At 32.4% G+C, this 21,127-nt stretch overlaps 2 protein-coding genes across 4 annotated transcripts in view; one reads left to right on the forward strand and one right to left on the reverse strand.

Moving 5' to 3' along the window:
• The window catches only part of LOC130892454 (RWD domain-containing protein 2A), a 117,514-nt gene that overhangs the window by 83,065 nt on the left and 13,322 nt on the right, over positions 1-21,127 (forward strand). The gene's annotated exons all lie outside the window — the stretch shown is intronic.
• Positions 1-21,127, reverse strand: part of LOC130892452 (uncharacterized) — a 127,169-nt gene that overhangs the window by 81,697 nt on the left and 24,345 nt on the right. Inside the window, exons 5-7 of the mRNA XM_057797880.1 lie at positions 19,638-19,843; positions 18,346-18,534; positions 1,192-1,313 (exon numbers count right to left, since the gene is read on the reverse strand). Of these exons, the coding sequence (XP_057653863.1) occupies positions 1,192-1,313; positions 18,346-18,534; positions 19,638-19,843 (517 nt within the window). The remainder of the gene's footprint in view (positions 1-1,191; positions 1,314-18,345; positions 18,535-19,637; positions 19,844-21,127) is intronic.

A 21,127-nucleotide genomic window follows, 5' to 3' on the forward strand; every position in this document is an offset into this window, starting at 1 on the left:
TACCATCCAATTTCTTGACTTTTTTCCGTTTCAAGAGTAAACTGGCATTTACATCCAATTTATTCTGTTCAAACCCCATTACTAAGCCATTGGTACTGTCTAGCTTTTTCGGAGCAGGTTCGGCATTTGCCCTCCAATTCCTTAACTATTTTTTCGTTTCAAGAGTGAAGGGGTGGATCTTAGTTGCTTCTATTTCCAACTCATTTTATTCTAACTTGACTTGGAAAATGATCAGCTTTTTCCATACACTCTTTTTTTCTGTTCAGGAGTGTACTGGCATCTACATCCAACTCATTTTGCTCAAACCGCATTAATAAGGCCTGGGAAATCCCCATTCGAAAGCGGTTTTGGTTCAAAGTAAGCAAACGCAGCATTCGACCCACGAATAGCTGACGAATGCATATTTCTTCAGTCGGCATATGGCAAATGCATATGTAAAACCTAACCTTAATCAGATGGTTGACCAATACCATATGGTGAACTTCTTTGATGAAACCGCTGGTTGTCATAGGTTTTGAATGCTATTAGCAGTTCAACTGATATCTTCAAGTTGAAGTCACAACATTTTTTCACCCTCATAAGTCTATAGTTGTGTGACAATGATATAAGGTATTTGGGTGCCTCAACATTCAAATGAAATGTGTGCTCACATATAAACAAATAACAAAGTAAAGTTGAGAAAATAATGATACTAAGTTTGTAAATGTAACCCAATACCCTTAGAAATGCTCAAAATCGTTCCACACAATTCCAAACAGAGACCTTACAGTTGGATTCCCTTCTATTATCACCACTTTAAAATTAGTTCAAATATTTTTTGTGTATCCTAACACATATTCAATTTATTTTCGTTAAATTGTTACAATTAATTATATTGTTCACATATTTTGAATGCGACTGAAAAATAATACACATTAACAAACATTGGGAAACCATGGTCATTACGATGTATTTTTAATATCTTTAACATCAATAACCTTTTAATTTCTATATTAGGAAGAACTACGTATCACATTTCATTTTTAGGGTATAATGTAGCAAATTCTGGTATTCACATGATTTTTTTCTATACTAATTTGAGTATAAGGGTGTTGAAGTTAATACGTTGAAAAATGTCAATTTATGGTTGAATTTTGATGTATTCTGAGATATTATATAATCGCAAATTTATTCCATCATGATTCAAATTACCTTTATAATTTCCCATTGAAAAACTCCATCCGAAGTAATAGATTGAAACGGATAGAAATAATTATCCACAAACTTATAGATGATGATTGAAGGTTCTCTTCTATTACTCTTCTCAGTAGAATCTGCAATAAAGAAAATAGGATTTTCCTAAATTCATAAATTCATTCTGAATAAACACGTAATTGTAGAAATTTTGAATAATTGTGAAAGTAGATGATAATAATCTTCAACAGGAATTTAAAATAACATCGAAAAGACTCGAGTATGACAATAATATGCACAATATTAAATTCAAAGCGTCACATCTATCACTTGAATCTGTCGAAGTTATAACTCGAAAGCAAGTGATGGTCCAATTAACTGGATGATCTTCAGGTTCGTCAAATTCGATTTGTACAAGAAATAAATAGGAGCCAAAGAAAATTTACAATGTCGCAATCATATACAAATATCTGATAACAACCAACATTGAAAATCCCTGAGCACAAGTCTAAATAAAAACTCAATTGAATTTGCGGAACTTTATAAATCACACCAGAATACTGGTGAAGGTGAAGGTGCAGACAAGAAAGTAATAGTATTTAACACACGAGCAGAAATGTTTTCGGAAACCACACGCGTGTGTTTAACGAGTTATGTACAATATTTTTCCCACGAACCCCACAACACGACACAACATTTTCTAATTGAAATTTATTTTATATTATTTATATACCCCCGTAATTCTCAGCTACATGAATTTCTAGTAAAACTGAAAGGGGGGATTTGGTGATTTATAATTTGTGATATTTCTTGAAAAGAGCTGTTTTTTGCTTTTTATTTTACCAAAACCCTAGAATACGTCGGCGACGGTTCGTTCAATGCTAATTAGCAATTTTCCTTTAGTTTACTAAACATATTTCTATATAACCTTCTGCCACTGTATTCGACTTTCAACCCCCATGTCTCTGGAGGGTTGTAACAATGCTACCTCTATCCACAGGCGGTGGTTAACTCGTCACCATTACCTGCTTTATTTAATTTCTATGGGTAAATTGATCCCCAGGGTTTTATAGTGGAACCAAAAAAAAAACAAATGGTACATTTTACTTTGACTAGTTTATTATCCAAAAGCAACATTTATATAATAGTTTGGGTTAGGTTAGGTTATTGGTACTAATATACCAACTTTTATTTTTACATACGGTTCAATTTGACATTTTTTCAGCTTTCGAAAGAAAAAATATATTATCCCATACCCACAGATGCAGATAGATAATCAAGAAAACACCGACGATGAATTTACATGTCATTAGTTTACGTCTTTTTTTGAAATGCAGGTAACAGGATCATCTGGAGACCAATTTACATCCTATATTTAGTTGGATCGTCGCGAATGACCTTCGGAAACAGTGCCCCGTATATAATTCCGAATTTTGTGAATGCGAGTAGATAGAGATCACTTTTATAAACATTTGCTCAAAGTCACTAATTATAGTGAAAGATCTTGATTCTTTTCGTTTTAGTGTTCGATCATTTATTAAGCACTGCAGATATCTGACATTTGTAAGATAATAGCTTCTTATAGTATAGGTTCAAGAATGTGGGTCCCAGCACCAAGCCAAAAAAATTCTGTCTTCCACATAACTGGCTGTTATATTTTATATAAGTCTTTTCATCATTTAGTTGAGGATACCTTGTTAACCATAGAGTTATCGATGTAGATTCAGCAACATAGCTGAATATCCAGCCCCCATGAAGTTTTAGAGATGGAAAATCTGCTTCTGCATTAACTAAAATATTCTTAGATACCCCTCGGAAACAGTGTATAGGTCTGTATAAAATTCGTTATTCAGTAATAACAAATATTTTGCCATGCTGCCGAAGTTATTTCTTTCCATTGTCTGTTTTGTATAATCGCCATTTTGGTAATTAGGATAAAGGGTATTTACGTCGTATATCGTCGAAGGTTTCCAAGTTTTTTTGTATATTTAGTAAAATTCTTCTGTGACTGTGGAATTTCTAGCAATTTGGGCTTTATTATCAAGTTATTTTAGCAAAAGAGCCAAATTGAAATCTTCCATTTCTTGAATTTCTAATTTTCAATGTTCAATACAACAGAATGTTTTTTTGAGGCCAATAACTTAAGGAGCCTGACATTAAATTTTCATCAGATACATCTTCTAGAAATCGTTGAGTTTCATTAATTTCAAGTTTTTGATTATTCTAGAACAAATCTCAGATGCTGTTTGAACAATATCTGGAAGTTTCTTTTGAAACTCTAAATCATATTATTTAATATGATTTAGAGTTTCAAAATTTGATATTAATAATTGATGAGAAAAAATTATGTTATCCATCCAATTAGTCTGGACCTAATTCAACGCTGAAATTTTGAAGTTTAAGGATGATTCTTCGACCTGTATTTGTTCGTTGTAGTAGATCTTCTACTACTATAATATTTGTCTGCATCGTTTATCATTACGCCTCTATTTTGAGCCTCATAGCAGGTATGTCTCTTCCTTAGCAAATGGATTTAAGACTCTCTCATAGAAAAAGTCTTCTTCTTTCTACCATGTCTGTTCCTTCTTCGATATATTTCCTTTTCCTGGCTCTAGTTTAGCCCTTTATCTCTTCCGTGGTCGACCTCTCCTTCGTGTTCCAATTGGAGATTTATCTTTTGTTATCGTCTGTGATTGGACTTATATTCCATTATTACTCACGCTGTGATAACCATTTATTACAATACATAATCGTCTTATTTTACAGCTTCATTTTAAAGGATTTAAAGGAAGGAATACAGTTTGGAGATATAGAAGATCTGGTTCACACAGCGGCGGACAGAGAAGCATGCGCCAACCTCCAATAATAGTGGATAGGACAGAACATGAAAAATCAAATCTTGTACACTATTTTCAATATTGGCATATATCATGGTATAACAGAAGTATATATCAAACGCTTTTGTGACATGTGCTGCATATACGCAGAATCTTCCTGATCTGAATCCTTTCTGCTCGTCTTCTAGTGTTGTGATCGAGTTAAATTGTTTTAGTAATAATTTTTGGAACGAATTTCATTGCTGTATCCAACAGTGTAGCACCAGAACTTACAAATCTGACAGGTTAGATTTGTAAGTTCTTGCCACCGTACTTTAGAAGTTCATTATGGAGTCCATCCTGTCCGGGAGATTCGCTGTTGTCTTATCACTCTTCATACTTATTTTTGGGCGTTGTAGAAGGATCTTTCCTATTATTTTGTAAAAAAAGTAAACATCAAAATAGGGATGCTGTAAAATAAGCATTGTCAATTATTCTCTGGTCAAAACTAAAGCAATTAATTTTATGATATGCATTTTTAAATTGAACAAGTGCGAAATATAAATATCCATTTACACAAAACAATACTTTGCATGTGTCGTCAGTCAACTGTTATGATTGCAGATCAAACAAATATTCGCTGTTGTTCTAGCTTTGATAAAAATGATGGAAAATTATTCTTCATTGAAAAAAATATGCGATACAATTGACATTCTACTACAATGGTTTTCGATTAATTATTAGTTATATGAAATTGATAGGAAACATCTAATATTCAATCTACACAATTCGATCCCGATAAATGAAGGTTGTTCGACGGTAGAATGGATTTTCAATAAAAAAGTTATTTCACTGAGAAAATATTTAATTTTTCAATATCGCCCCGACCTCCATTTCTTCTTTCCATATACATTGCAGACTTATCAAGAAATTTTATGAGACGATGTGAATTTTTGGACTCAACTACCCGGGAGTATTAAGTCGCATTGACCCTATAAATAACGTAATGTTATCATAAAAAATCAGTTTAGCAGTTCAGTAATATACTTGTTAATTTAAATTATGCTAGAAGTTAGCGATGTACCAGGAAGGTTTGACAGAAAAACGATTTTTCAATCAAAACATAATCACCTTCACACTTAACACACTCGATCCATCGAATTTTTTCTTTCTCTCCTCATCATGTCTTGAAGCTTCCCTAGAAAGGGTGGGTTTCAATAATGCACTAACACTAGCTAACTTAGTAAAAGCATTAGATATATATTCTGGTAATAAATCTGTCTGCATTGAGAATTTTCTGGACTTGTATTTGGAGTTTTAGTATCTTCTAGTAAAACGACATTCTTCCATACAAAGATAATATTGACTCTAATTCTGCCTAATTACGTAGGTATTCAGGTATTAAGTAGGCTTCAGCAACCATCTTTTCCGGTAACGTTTCACAAAGATAGATTTGATTATTGTATGAAGTATCTTACTCTTCTAACCAACTGTGACATACGTACTTCACGATCGTTACATTTTCTACATTACAGCTCATCATGTTTTGTACCTTTTGTACTTTTGTCTTTGTTTTGCAGATATGAAGGTTTATAATCCATTTTTAAACTGCTAGCTAGCATATAATCAAGAGAACATTTTTCCCAGGCTGCTGCAAAGCACTCAACAGTTTACTAATAAAATGCACGTACCTATAGTAGTGTTTGAAGCATACTCTTTTATATTTCGCTTTTGCTTATGTTAAATCTACTATTTTTATAGCAACTAGCCACCGTTTCTTGGGTAGCAAATTAAGATACTGCTTATTTTTGAACGACATTTAGATCTCAAGATTTCACACTTTATCATCGCGCAAAATGGGGGCATCGTTAAGAACTTTTTAAACAAAAGTAAACTGTGTCATTCATCATTCATATTCGTTTTCAAGTGACAGCTACTTGAAAAGTCCTATGCTTGTATTTGATTATAAAGTGCACGAAGTATTTTCAGGTTTGGCTAGGTTAGATTAACTTTAGCTTTGATTAGGTTAAGTTCAGTATAGCTTAGGTTATTATAATGGGTTTTCATATAAAATGCTATGTTTGTGTGATTGATAAGTACTTCCGTTTCTTGTAATTCATGAATTCAGTTTAAACAGCCGAACCGGAAGTGAACCAATGCAATTATTGATAAACCTGAAGTACTAATTTTAGATTTCTGCGGATTCTGCAGCTGATAAAACGTCAAATTAACTTTTATTATACCGGGCATATAGAGAAATATTTCCAAAAGAAATTCAAATCATTCAAGTCGTACACAATTGAAAGTTCTTCAAATACAATGAGTTCCCATGTAAATTTTCAGAAAATTCTAACCTATAGTTTCTCATTCACATATCATCCGTTCGTGGTATACTTTTTTTGTAATGAAATTTTATAATATTTCGATAATGAATTATATCTGGACACTATTTAAAAAAATGTCTATTTAAATTTTATTTCCGTGAATTTTTTAAGTATTGTCTTAGACTGGGAGGAATTGGTGCGATTCTCTTATTTCTTTTGAAGTACTGAAAGAGTATAGGAAGTATTTACGATTCCTGGAAAAATCCTTGAATTTCCATTGATATTTTCCAAAATAAAGTGTGTCCTGTCGTAATTTACTGATTCCTATGTTTATAGAAATATGATGATAAAATATGTATGAAAATTTGTAAAAGGCTTCTAGATTTTAATATTTGTTTTTTAATTTCCAAAAAAAGTCATTTCAGAAAATAAGTGAGTTGATGTAAACTAACGTTTTCTAAACAAGGCAGGAATCAGAACATCGCGACAGGAACCATTTTTTTCGAAAGACAATTTTTTTCCAGGAATATGCTAACGGAAATTCAATGATTTTTCCTACACCTTTTCAGTACTCTGAAAGGCAGGAATTATAAAACCACTTGTTCAATCCTGGTCTATTTAGAGAAATTCCGAAAAAGACATACACACATTTATAGCATGCCGTAAATTAATAACTTATTATGGTAACCACAATCTACTTAATTTTCTGTATTCATAAGTTTAGTTAAACAAAACGTTTTTAATTAAAATCCTATCATATAGTTTATCTCTCTCTTTCCGGCTAATTTGGTAGTTATAAGCCGAATTTTGTCGTTTTTGTTATGAGAGTGTGAGTGAAACGGAAAATTCCAACCGTTACCCATTATCCTAATTTGAAAACGAATCCTTTGTTTCTTTATTATCCTAAGCGGTGCGGTGTAGTTCTCATTTTGCTCGGAACAGTATATAGTCTAGGAGAATTTCATCGATTATTTATCAAGTTTTTTCATTAATTGCAATTCAACTATTCAACTTTTTCTGAGCAATTAATAAAATTGATAGTATCTATAAACTCATCATAATAGATTCTTAGGATATCAAGGTTGGTCTGTACTCCTTCACAAGCCGATTGGCTGAAAGGGAATAATGTCACATGAATAAATTTCGCCCACTCAAATTATTAAAAAGTTTGTTTTTGAAAAAGATATGTACAGACACAAAAAAATTAATAGAATAATGTTCACCTCTAGGAATCAGAAAAGTTGCTTATTTCATGGTACAGATTTTATTGTTCGAAACTAGCTGCTACAGAAAAAGTACGCATGAGCTAAAGGTCAACGACTTGTAGCTGTTTAGCCAGAAGCTTACTCATTCGATGCGATGTTTACCATACAGCCGTAGCTGTATGAAATTTCACATGAAACATGGAAACCCTGCAAATGGAATTCGTAATTTATTGAAACACGTGTATGGCAATGAATGTTTGTCGCATCCACTTATTTTTGAGTGGTCTAAGCGTTTTTATTATGGCCGAGAAGATGATTCACGTTCGGGTCACCTTTCAAGATTAAAAACGAATGAAAAAATCGGTAATCTTATTCGATCTGAACGTATTTGTGCGAATATTACATGAAAATTTCAACATACAAAAAGTGTGTGCCAAACTGGTGCCTAATTCCGCACTGTCCATCAAGTCAAGTACAACATCCCAGTGTTAGACTACTCAACTAATTCCCCAGATCTTGCACCGTGCGACTTCTACCTCTTTCCTAATGTCAAATATGTTTCAAAAGAAACAAGATTTGAGTCTGTTGAAGCTGTGAAAGGAAAACCGACGCGGTTCCTGAAAGAACAAACAGAAAAAAACCTCCTGCACTGTTTCTATAAATGGAAGGTTCGCGTGGAGCTATGTAGGAATAGTGGAGGGGTATATGTTGAAGAAGAAAATAAATAAATATTCATAATATCAAACTAAAATAAAATTATATTACCAGTCTCGTTATTTAGTAGCCACATCTCGTATATAAAAATTTAAGATTTAACAGTAAGGTCATGAAGCCGTCATTTACAGCAAATGAACAACATAAAACAATAAAAGCACGATAAACATAAATAATAGGATGAATATAAAAACTTATTTAACATACGGCGAGAATCTTAATCAGTCAAAGAAACATGTAGTTAAAAACTTCTACTAGAGAAACTTCATTTTGTAAACGAAACTCCTCAGTGAATTATAATAATGAAGAACCAGAAATAACACTAGAGGAAGTTAAAACAATAATATATACATTGTTCAGTGCTACAGGTCGTACTCATAACTTACTCCTGTGGCAATGTGTCCTAACCATCTTACTTTTTGAGCCCTAACTATTTGAGTTATTTTCAGCTTTATTTATATCATCATTAGTTCTCTGTCTGCACTTCTTCTCCAGATACTTTCTGCCATTTTAACATATATTTTCCTGATGATTTTTCATTCCCATCATCATTATCACTTCGTAGCCTGTCTCGTCCACTGTTAGGAGAAACCTTTCTTAGTCTAGATCATTTTGCTCGGTCTTGGGGTATCTTGGATTCATTAGGAAGATATCCTTCTCAAATCATCCGATCATAGCGTTGGCGATCGTCTCCTGTTACGGTATGCTCCATCCCTGGGACGTCAATTTAATATTCTTTTCTTCCCTATATTTCAAGTTTATTTAAATATTTTTGCATTATCATCCATGTTTCTTATCCATACAGAATTACTGGTCTTACAATTGCTTCATACTCTATGGTTCGACTTGTCTTAGTCCTTCTTCTACTGAAGGTTTATCCGATAAATAGTTTGAAATTATTCCTACTTCAAATAGTTGTTTTCTGTGTGAAGTCCAACATTTTGTTCGTAGTACTAGTTCTGTTCAAGCGTAAATATTTGGCCTTAGTCCCCCTTAGTATTTTCTAACCTTATATTTTTTAAACTTATTTCATATAACTGAAGCAATAATAACAAATGGAAAATTGTGAACCACCTGATATGATAATTCAATCAAAGTGATAATAAAGTATGGAGGAAATAAAATCAAAAATGGAACTCGTCACCTTTTTCCAGAAAATTAAAATATCCTCTTTCTTATCGTACGATTGGAATGATATATGTTTCTAGACAAGTATTTTTTCATTTATTACCAATCAGTTAGCTCTCATTGACGTGATTAGTTCTTCTGCAATATTCCAGCTTTCCTTTTTTTATTTTCAGTCAAAACTCATAACCTAAACAATTTTTTGTCTGCCTATATGACAGTCGTAATCAGTGCCAGTACTATTGTTCATCCTTATAAAATAACACCAACTCAGGTATTTATGAGAGAAAATTTCGATAAGAAAACGTATTATTATGAACAAATAATAGAACTGTTACATAACAATATGATTCAATTAGAAGGAGAAAATACAAATCGACGTGTTCCAACGTTATTCCCAACATGCCCCCATTTATTTATTAACGATTCACTCCATTCGGCTGTTCTATACGGTCAGATAAACACTCTCTTCAACACCAACTAACAGACTTCCTAGACTAAACTCTAAAATAAGATCTCAAATGCTTGGCTGCAGCATCAGCATATGAAATCCAATAGCGAGTGCCCTTTTCAAGTATTCGATGCAAATTTCGCGTTACCTACACGTTTATACATTCATGCATTTCGTTATAGAACTTTCGGATGGCTATTCATTTATTTAATCATTGTGTCATTAAGTGTTTTAAGGAAACGTCCATTGGGATAGAGAGAGAAAGGGAAGATGCAGAAAGGAAGGATAATTTGAAAGCTATGCGGTGGCGACACAATATGCTTCTTTCCTCCATTTTGAGCTGAAGGCCAGACGGTATTGAGTCCAAATTAAATGATATTCTAACATAGAGAGAGGATAATAAGGATTTAAAAGCTTTGGCGAAATTGGAAATTATTTTTCCTCGGTCGTGTGTTTACTTAAATCGAATTATTTTGATGACTCTAGTGTTAATTTAATTACTTTGATAGATTAATATTTATTCACCAACCCTTTATCAGAAGTATGGGCAAATGAAAAGTGCAAGGCTAGTAGGGTTCCGATGACTTGTTGACCGTACTTGAACAAACTCGGAAATGCTTTTGCCTCTTAAAATTCGCGATATTCATCTATTAAAATGAAGTTGTACGAATAGCTTCTTCTCGTTGATGTAAATATGTATCCAATATATTGAAATATAATTAATAATTTCACATCAGATATTGTTTCGAATTCCAATAATTAAAAACCGTTCTCCAAGAAGAAAACAACTACTTTCCTAATTAATAAAACCATGAATATTAAATTCTATTTGGGATTGTTCGAGATTACAAAAAAAGAGACGAAATCTACTGACTTGTTTCGATGTTATTGCATCTCATCAGAACGCTTCGGTATCCTATTGGCCTTTAATTCGAACGGAAAAAAGGACACCAATCAGCGCTGCTATTTATTTCATGTAGTTCAACACTCTCTGGCATTACCCTCACGTGCTATTCATCAACCAAGTAAATCGAGCCGTAGGGTCCTTTGATGTGAAATAAATGAAAAAAACTAATGATTGTTATTCAAGAGATGGAATAATTACAAAAATAATAGGAAATAATAGTTCAAATTGACATTTATGACGTTGCAATCTTTGATAGAATATATTTTAGTTCATATCATCGGTACAAAAAAGTTTAGTGAATTTCTTGTCTTCTATGTCAAAAGGTCTCTATTAGACAATATCAATAAAATATTAAGATAGTTTTATTGTACTAACGTTTTTCTCTATGTCAAACAAAGTACTATTACGAGTTACTATGAATCGTTGAGGTAGAGAAGAGTGTCTCATAATGGAGAAAAGCTGCAAAAGTATTCAGCAGTATAAAATAAATAATTTTCCAAGAGCCTTCCAGAATAGCGCTGGTGTAGACAAACGGATGCTATTAATATAGCAATTGAAGATGAATTGAAATATTTTGATATTAAAATTATGAAATTATTTAAATTTAATACTATACTTCATTATTAATAATTTCCACTACTTTTTTTGTACAAAATAATAACTTTATGCATGACAACATCATTAGATGCGAATCAAAACTAGAAAGACAAATAATCCAACAGTCAATGAAATTCAAGTATCTTGTAATTGACAAGAAGAAGAGGTGAGAGAACAAGAGCAAGTAAGGTCTCGGGACTTTTTCAGAACGTAGTATGGGGAAACAAACACCTATGATAAGAAAGAAATGCACGAAATTGCAAAGCATCAATCAGACCTATAATGACCTATACATCTGAAACAAGAATACAGAAATGAAAATTCTCAGTTGTATCTCGGGAAAAACAACGCAAAACAAGGGAAAACATAAGACGATCATCTGACTTAGATAACATGGGTAATACTGCATAAAAACAAAGAAACCATTATATAAGTTGAATAACGACGATAAGCTGGTAAAAATGACAAGGGATAAATCTGTAGATGAACCAAATATCACGGTAAAAAGTTATGAAGGCAGAGAAATTACAGTACACAAAAACAGCGTAGAATTATATACAATGTAAATAAATTTTTAAGACGGGCCGTCGATCTAATATATCTAAATAAATACAAACTTTTAAGAGTGTTTCTGATCGTTATAGACGCTAGTTTCATATAAAAGCATAACATACGGTATAATTTATCCTAAGTACATATAATTTTTTTCTCCCGCTCTCTGTGGTTTATTATTACTTGTATAATTAGGCAGCACCTCTGTTCATTTCAATGAGGTTACAATATTCGCACATAACGTTTCAGTCTGATTAAACCGTGTTTGTCTATTTCTGGGCAGGTTGCCATTTGAATTCAACTGTTTTGATTGTTTTTTCGTTTCAGACCTGCCGTAATTCGAAGGAAAATGAGTAAAGGTGGCTCTCGACGCGCGGATAGCTGACGGATGTATTTGACATATATGTCATTATTTGACATATACGTTGTTTTGATATGCCATTTCATCTTGTATCTCTCTAACTTTTATACTAAGATCGTTCAGTCCATTTGGTGAACTTTTTCGATGATATTACTTGTCTCCCGAACGCTCGTCGTTAGTCAAGCTGATCGGAACACCACATTTGAATTCAGCTGCCGTAACTTTTACGGTCGTTAATGATAGTGTAGTCTCCGTACACGGTGTCCTCTTTCATTTGCATAGCGCCTATTAAAAACAGAAATTTAATGACAGATCGATACTGAACTTTTTGATTTTTTAAAAAATATTCACTGCAACTCACTTATACAATTGCTACACAGAAACTAATGTTCAGTCAGAAACTTTCCAGATAATCCTCGTACTAATCATTCCAACTATTAGTTTGGAGTATTGTTTTCACTAATAAATTAAAGTGGACATAAATTTTGACGCATTACGTTGTTCAATTCTCTATATTTTCAATCAATGGCAATACGACTTGTTAATAATTCTCTATGGATTATACCGTTCCATATAAAAGTTTTGTGTTGTTTCAAATAATATATTTGAATGCGAAATATGAATCAGTTTGACATTTTCAACTGCGATGTATATGAATATGTGTATCTACTAGTTGCTATGGATTTAGTATCATTATTTGTTATATATTGATGTTTTTTTATTATATTTACAAGCTTTCTCGACTCTAATTGGATTGTATCGTTGATTGGTGTCATACATCGAAACTTTATATTCAGCTTATCAAATTTGTCACATGAATAATTACTAACGAATACATTTTATATCGAAGTTTAGATCATTTCAATGGATACTATGCATCTTCAATTATTTTAATCTCCTCACACCACTCTCTAGTATACACTGACCTTGACTGTCTGACCTTTAACACTGTCACAATGAAGTATCACTCTTCACTAAATCTAAACTAAGTGAAGGTATATCACTAAATTATTTAAGTAAAACCAATTAGAGGGGTATATGAAAATTTCGTAGTATGAGATCTATGTTTCAATGGTATTATTTTAATAAACGTAAAACACGAATACAGGAGCACAACTTCGTCCAGCTCTCTACAAAGAAGTCGTCATTATGGTTAGGAAGAAAATCTAACCAACTGTGAACAGATCACACGGCCAGTTCTTCAGAGGTTTATGAATAAGTTATGGTTGCTTAATAACCCATAACCAATAAACACCACCCGTAGAATTAAATAAAATATGAAGATTATTTCTATAGCAGAACTTTCTGGAAGGAGTAGGAGTTATAGATCAGTTTTAAACACTTAGCATTCCCAGTTCCACAACGAAAAAGGAGACACAATATATCCTTTGGGTCGTAGTGTATATAGCACCCTGAATTCTACACACATATTTGCTAATTATAAATCAATAGCTCAAGTAGAACTCTACTGTATAGTGTTAAACTATGGAATAATTGATGAATGGACTCCAAAGGTTTGGAGGTCAATGACCATAAAAGATGTAATTGAAAATAAAAAACAAAAATGAAAGAAATACCTAACATCCAAAGCAGAATCAGAGTACGGAAAATACAAAAAAGAAAGGAGAGAAGAAAAACAGAAGTCATGGCGAGAACTATTCTTTGGTGCCATTGAAAACACCAGAAAAACAAGTAATTATAATAAGAACTTCCTCATCGACATAAGATATACAAAAGGAGATGTAATAACAAACAAATGTGATATCATGGAAAGATGGAAACAATATTTTGAGGATCTTTTAAAACGAAAGGATATAAACGATACAAAAAACAAAGAGACCACAGAACCCGAAGGATTAACAGAAACTCAAATAACGAAAGATAGAATAAGATCTAAAGAAATACAGCAGGCAATACAAAAACCGAATCTGTGGAGGCACCAGGAAGTCAGCAAGGTATATACGAGATTAATAGACTAAGACACGAAATGGAACCATAGAAGACTTTTGACAAGGATTTACAACAAACAGGAACAACAGATGCAAACTTCATAATTGGACAAATAACTGTAAAAGCAATAAGAGAAGATAGAGAAGAGATACATCTATGTTTTATAGAACTTGAAAAAACTTCCGACAGAGTTAATAGAAATGACATATAGAAATTCCTAGAAAACAGAAAGATACAAGAAAAACTATTAAACGGAGTGAAGGCTTCATATAAATAGACTATGTCAAAATGAATAAGAAAATAAACGAATACAAACTTATTAAGTCGATGATAATAAGCACCGAAAGGAGAAGACATAAAAGAGAGAACTGAAACAACAGGACATGGACACTCACACAGAAACTGAAAAGTAAAATACAAAGTACAGAAATGAGATTTCTGAGGAAAATAGATGATAAATTAAGAGACGACAAAATAAGGTATAACACTATAAGAGATTTCCAATTTAAAACCATTTCAAAACAAAATAAATAAAGGATAATTGAGATTATTTGATTGAATTTGACCATGTTATGAGAATAGAAGTACGGAAGATATATGAAGCACGAAAAAAGGAAGAAAGTATCAGGTGGAGCTGGATAGAAGAAATTAAGGTAGCAGGGGAAAATCGAGGAATAAGATGGCGGGAAATTAAACAAAAGACACAGGATAGGAGGAAATAATAGAAGCGGCTGTGGAAGAGGGAGCCCACGTATTGACTCAAAAAGCCTTACATCCGAAAAGGTAAAAAGGATTCTGGATTAATCAAGTACGTGAGGTTTGATGATTTGATTTTTATTTATTTTAAATTTAAATTTAATTCAAATTCAGTGATTTAGTAGCAATTTTTCGAATACAGGTTATATCCCGATTTATATAATCCGAAATTATGCTCCAAATCTTTTCCAATTCTCTCTGGAGAAATTCCTTCTTCTATTATTTTTCTGTTGTCGTTCTCTTCGCAATCGTCTCCTTTCAAGTATGTTATATATTTTTTTCTATCGTATACCTTAATCAAAGTTTATGTAAATCTTAAAAATGGGGGTTTTTATTGCCCCGTATATTGGCTACGTTTGATCCTCTAGTATTACACAAAAACTGGTGTTTTTATTCAAGATTTACGATGTGATAGAATTTTTATGATAACAAGGTAGGCCGCTAGATAGTTTGGATACGTGATAACGTCTGAATATTTTAAGGGGAGATTCCTAAAAATTCAGAAGAACGTGAAGAGGTACAAAAAAACTCTCGTCTAGACTGTAATACTAGTGAATGGCTCATGTTTCAGAAATTTGTAAACTTTGGGGGAGGTAATGTTTGGTACGTGAGAAACATCGACAATTCCTCCTTTTTAATATGAAGTAGGATCTAACGGAAACCGATAGAAAGAAGCCGAGTTCCATATTTTTATACAAAGATAAACAGAATTTCCGGAGAGAGGGTATTAAAAGCAATTGAAAATTTCAAGGAATAAACTCTGTAAATAATAAATTTTCATAAATAACTAATACGTAAACCTCTGAACCGAGGAGGAGACTGTTTATTCACTAAATACCCTAACCACTGCAAAACGATTAACGTCAAGAAAATTATGTTTCAATTATGTGTAGCAGTCTTCCATGTTTATGAAATTTCTGCTACCATGATAATATCTGAGTGTCTATGAACATCATAGTTACTTCTAGATATTGGTGAACATAAAAAAACATTCAGATTTAGGGGTTCTTTGACATAATATAATTAAAATTGACTAGGTAGGAGTTCGAATAATTAAGTGAGGAGACTGATGCTGAAAAATTATGTATCATAAAATTATTCAGTAGCAACATTTTCTCCTCGCAGTTGTTTCTTTTTCCAAACCAAAGTAAACTGCACTTCTTACGACGTTTTGAGGAAAAAAAGAGGTTGCAGGGTAGTAGATCCGGCGAATAGATGGCTTTGGAATCATTCTGAAAGCTCAAATCTACATCACTCTCAACACGCCGTAAGCTACCAATCGCTCAGATGTCTGAGCGCTTTCTTATCTTCTAACACCTATTTATCGCTTTCTTATTCACGTCCTTGAACTAACCATTTATCACTTCTGTTGTATGGTGCCCTCCGCTCACTACACAGTTTGTCGTTGTCTTCAATAGCTTGTCTTTTAGTTGTTCTTGTGCAATGTCTGGGAGCGGACGTAACCGTAGATGATATCTCACTTTTATAGTGTTGATCTTTCCTGTTGCCATAGATAAGTGAACATTTACGTTAAGAGATGGATCACGTCTATTTGAAATCTCGACGATTTAACTTTAAAACTGTTTCAGTCTCTTCTTCCTCATCGGTATCATGTGATGAACTTTGCAAATCTAACCAACAGTACAAGTGATGCATATAACGACATATTTTAAGTAGTAATTTCTGCATTTTCAACTTTTCAACATCCTTTTTTCTGGAGCTGGAAGTTCTAGTGCCATAACACTACTGAATCTGGTTGTAGGTGCGAAATGAATGTTGTCTTCCTGCTGTTTTTGGGTAGCTATGCTATTAAATTTACTATTATATGCTGATTTTATAAACCAATCATACCAATAGTCGTTTCAATATGACTTATAATTATAAAGTATTCTTATTGTTTGGTTTTTATTTTCTGCTTCAAATCAAATATAGATAATTGTCAAAATTAACCATATTATCATCATTTTCTGGATAGTGTCAAGAAGTAAATTCCAGTTGCCTATTTTTTCTATATCAATGAATTGTTTAATAAGTGTATCCGAAGAATAATGATCGTACATACAGATGAAAAAATATGTATAGAGTTATAGGGAAGAGTAATCATATTAATCCGTAGTTTCGTTGTTTCCGCAGGATGGATATATCATCTCATCACTCTTACAAACATGTTCACCCATGTTCACATATAAGCATACATAATAACAGATAACTTACCTTTAATTTGAGGGTGGATTCCTAGATGTTGAAAATTCAATTATATTATTCATCATTGTGAATCTCGAATGGTTCCAAGAGGTGCCATTTTATTATATTCCACATTGGATTAATAATAGTTTTTAAAGACCAAATGTTAAATTATTAGAAAGAATCACTTGTATTTTTAAAATTTTATTGAATTACACTTAATATTAGGTGATGTCTGTATGTCACCTAATTAAAAGATAGATTGGGAGGTAATTTGCTGGAAACCTAACCTATCATCCAGGAGAAAGGACAGTTACCATCTAGTGCTCAAATCTATCCAGAAAATAAATAATTTGTTCGTTTATTTATCCTATTTTGATCAACAAGTATGAAATAATCATATATTTAATGTCTACTGGAGGCTAGAATTCCCCACGAATCTATCAACAAACACAAGAGGTTCATGTGGTAAAGGTATGCTGGAGATTAAAATCATCCAGGAACTCACCACAGATCATTAACAAATGGTACTTACCGTTCATGACTTCAGGTCATGTTAGGGGAATTTCAATTAGTTGGTTAATGTCAGATGTTTGTTTATGCAATTATCCAATTGGGTGAAGTACCGTTTCAAGGATTAGTTTTAGTTATAAATACGCTTACAGCATATGATGAAGACCTGAATTAATATCTTTCAGGATGTAACCTGCAATTACTTTCACTGAGATGATTATATTGTATAAGGATATTAAAGTTTGGCCTATATATTGTCTACTAGCTAACCAGACAATTTTTGTTTCGCCTTATAAGCAACAAATGGACAGATTTCGAATTATTATAGATTGAATTTTTCATGAGGATAATTAAAATAAATCAAACAAATGTACTACTAATTAAGAATCATATTTTTCCAGGAATTCGTTCTAATTGGTATTTCCATAGACATTTGAAGGCAGGAAAACTTTTCGATGAAAAAGAAAATCGTTGCATTCAAAAAAACATGTTTTTTCATCACGCAGCTATATTAACATCGTCAAATTTTCCCGATAAGGATCATGTTAAAACTTTATCAGATAATGTCGATAATATAAGAGTCACACTAAAATTCGTCCTATATATATATATATTTTTCTATAGAAATGATTGATTTTTAGACGTAAATTCGGTCTTTATAGAAAAAATTTTTGCCAATGCAGATGATTTCCATCCATATCCTGATATTTATCTTACCTTTTTTGTACGAATTTGCAACGACGAGGAATCTATCCTTCTCGTTTTCCCTCGTTCCTTCGACGGTATCAATCTCGAAGTATTTGATATCGTCGCAGGCGTATGTCAATATCTTTTGAAATAGCTCGTACTTCTCAGTGTTCACGTTGTATTTCAATATCTCCGAGTAGACGTTCTCATTTTCATCACCTGAAAGTAGAAACCAACCCCCTTATACCATCGATTATATTTTATTAAAAGGTGAAAGCGAAATACAGACTTTCCTCAAACATTACATCTGTCTTATAATGTTTGTTTTTCTAACTGCTAGTAAAATTTGTTGAAATTATCATATTTCTGAACAAAAACATGAGAACAAAAAAGTAGTAACAGTAACAAGAAATTTTTTGATGACGTTAATAAATTCACAAATATCAATCCTAAAAATACATTTCCGTTAAATATTTTGGTTTTGATCTCATATTTTATTGTAAGTTTATTCGTATCCCACCAATAATTTCACTTTATCTATTAAAAGTGGAACGCAAATTTCGGTGTTTATATCTGTTAACCATCAAAACATCTTAAATTCAAAAAATAGTTTGAATAGGTATTCTTAATACCATTCAAACGAGGTGTTACTTTCCATAAGGTCCCAATTAATATCATTGGTTTCATTCACCTGGTTACATCACCGAAGCTTACATTAGTTCAAATTGACATTTCGACCTTTTTGGGTCTTGAACAAAATATGACTTGACATTGTAGCATATATAAACAAATTGTGTCCAAAATTTTCATATATTTTCGATAAGATGGTTGAAGAACTACATTTTTTTGGAAATTTTGTATCATCGTGTTATAGAGCATGAAATTTCTACCATTTTGCTTTCCAAATTTTGTTTGTACGAGCAAAATGAATGAAATATGAGTGTGAAATACTACAATTCATTTTTCGACCTTACTTTTCCAAACCACTACATGATATAACCAATATAATAAATATTCCAACCGAAATAGTTTACAATTTATTGCAAGAAAGGTTACATATGAAAAATCTACCTACCCTTATTGCTTAATGCCGACTAAAAGTTGAAAATAGATTATATTGTAATCTTGTATAATTCCAATAATTATTGTTTATCAAATACAAGATTCCTTATAATAAACGTTGAAGTCATCACAGCTGCTCTTTAGATTAACTTCGTCAACCGATACAAAAAATAATTTTATTCAACTTGTCCTCGATTGATGGTGAGGAGTTTTATCCTGACTCAGTTATTTGTTGCCGAAACTTTTATATAAATACTCACCATTATAAGATACATTATAGGCGACAGCGACAAATCCCGAATCTCCAATCATAAAAGGCGATATCCTGGTGGCCCCCGGATGGACGTCCTGCAGGTCATCAAAATGCCTTCCACGCCATTTGTACAATCGTGGAAAATAAGAACTAGGAACTGGTGAATTTCCCATAAATCCGACAAGCGACATAAATACGTTCCCGTTGTCCTCCCTAAGGATAAATTCAATTAGTTCTCATAATGGAGAGACGTGGAAATGGAGGTTGTAGGAGCTCACACTTTCCAGATGGCGTTCTGGGAATACACTTTAAAAATTATCCTTATCATTACCGACATTTCCTGATTGAATAAATCAGATTGTAAAGTTGTTTTAATTAATTTTCATTATGTTTTTATCATAATATTATACCAGGTTATTCTATAAGTTTTGTAGTTCGATAAGAAAAACACAATTTATGATCTGAAACATGTTTTATTCTTTCTGAACATCAATGCACTTATTCAAATGAGTTGTAGCTTATATACTCCATCTCTCAAATGAGGTCTAGAAAACGGTAGTCAGAGGAAGTTAAGCTTGGCAAATAGGGTGGATGTTGTGCGAGTTTGAAGTCCAATCCATTAAATTTCATGATGGTTTTTTGAGCTGCATGGAAGAGTTTTTGATGAAAAATAATTTGTTTATTGTGTATTTAAATTCACGAGTTTCTTAATCCACTTAATCTAAATGTTTTAGGCAATACTTGCCGAACAGCTTTCTGTACACTTCAGTGAAAATATTATGCACACTGTCTAATGAGATTTAAAATGCCTCAACTAAATTTTCTCGGTTGACCGACGACGTCAACTAATCAGTTATATCACAAGAGCTTTGAAAATAATAATCTGTGAAAAGCAATGGGAGCATAGCTCGAGTGGTATTTCAAGGATTACGTCAAGTTACGAGTGAAAAATAATCGATTATTGTAAGATATTTGGTAGAAGCTTTTTTATAACCCATCCGGTTAGTTATACATTTCTTCGACCAACGTAATCCGCACTTATTTTAATGCTGACAATGATACAATATTTATTTCTACTGAAACAGCTAACTGAAACTTTATAAACCGTTGGTTTAAAATTTTATTGAAGTTGAATTAAATCGAATGAAGGTATTTCACTTTTTTTAGGTTTGAAATTGTTTTATTAATTATATTGTGATTATTGTAGATAGAACTTGAATTTTGAATTTGCTTCTTCGATTGACAATTCATAATTATCATAAATATCCCTCTCAAGCTTTTTTTCTCTGTTGATTTTTTTTAAAATGAAATAGAGTCGCTTAAAATCTCCTAACCCACTGCATCCTTACTAATACATGAGGATGAGGAAATTCCTGCTTCGGATATGGCACTCCAAACCAAAACTTCATCTTCAATCATCTTTTTGTATTTACATTTTATGATATTGAGACAATTTTCTATGTGTAAAATCCATGATGGCGTTCAATTTCTGAGTGT

This window comes from Diorhabda carinulata, chromosome 4 (genome assembly GCF_026250575.1).
Source record: "Diorhabda carinulata isolate Delta chromosome 4, icDioCari1.1, whole genome shotgun sequence".
Lineage (NCBI taxonomy): Eukaryota > Metazoa > Arthropoda > Insecta > Coleoptera > Chrysomelidae > Diorhabda > Diorhabda carinulata.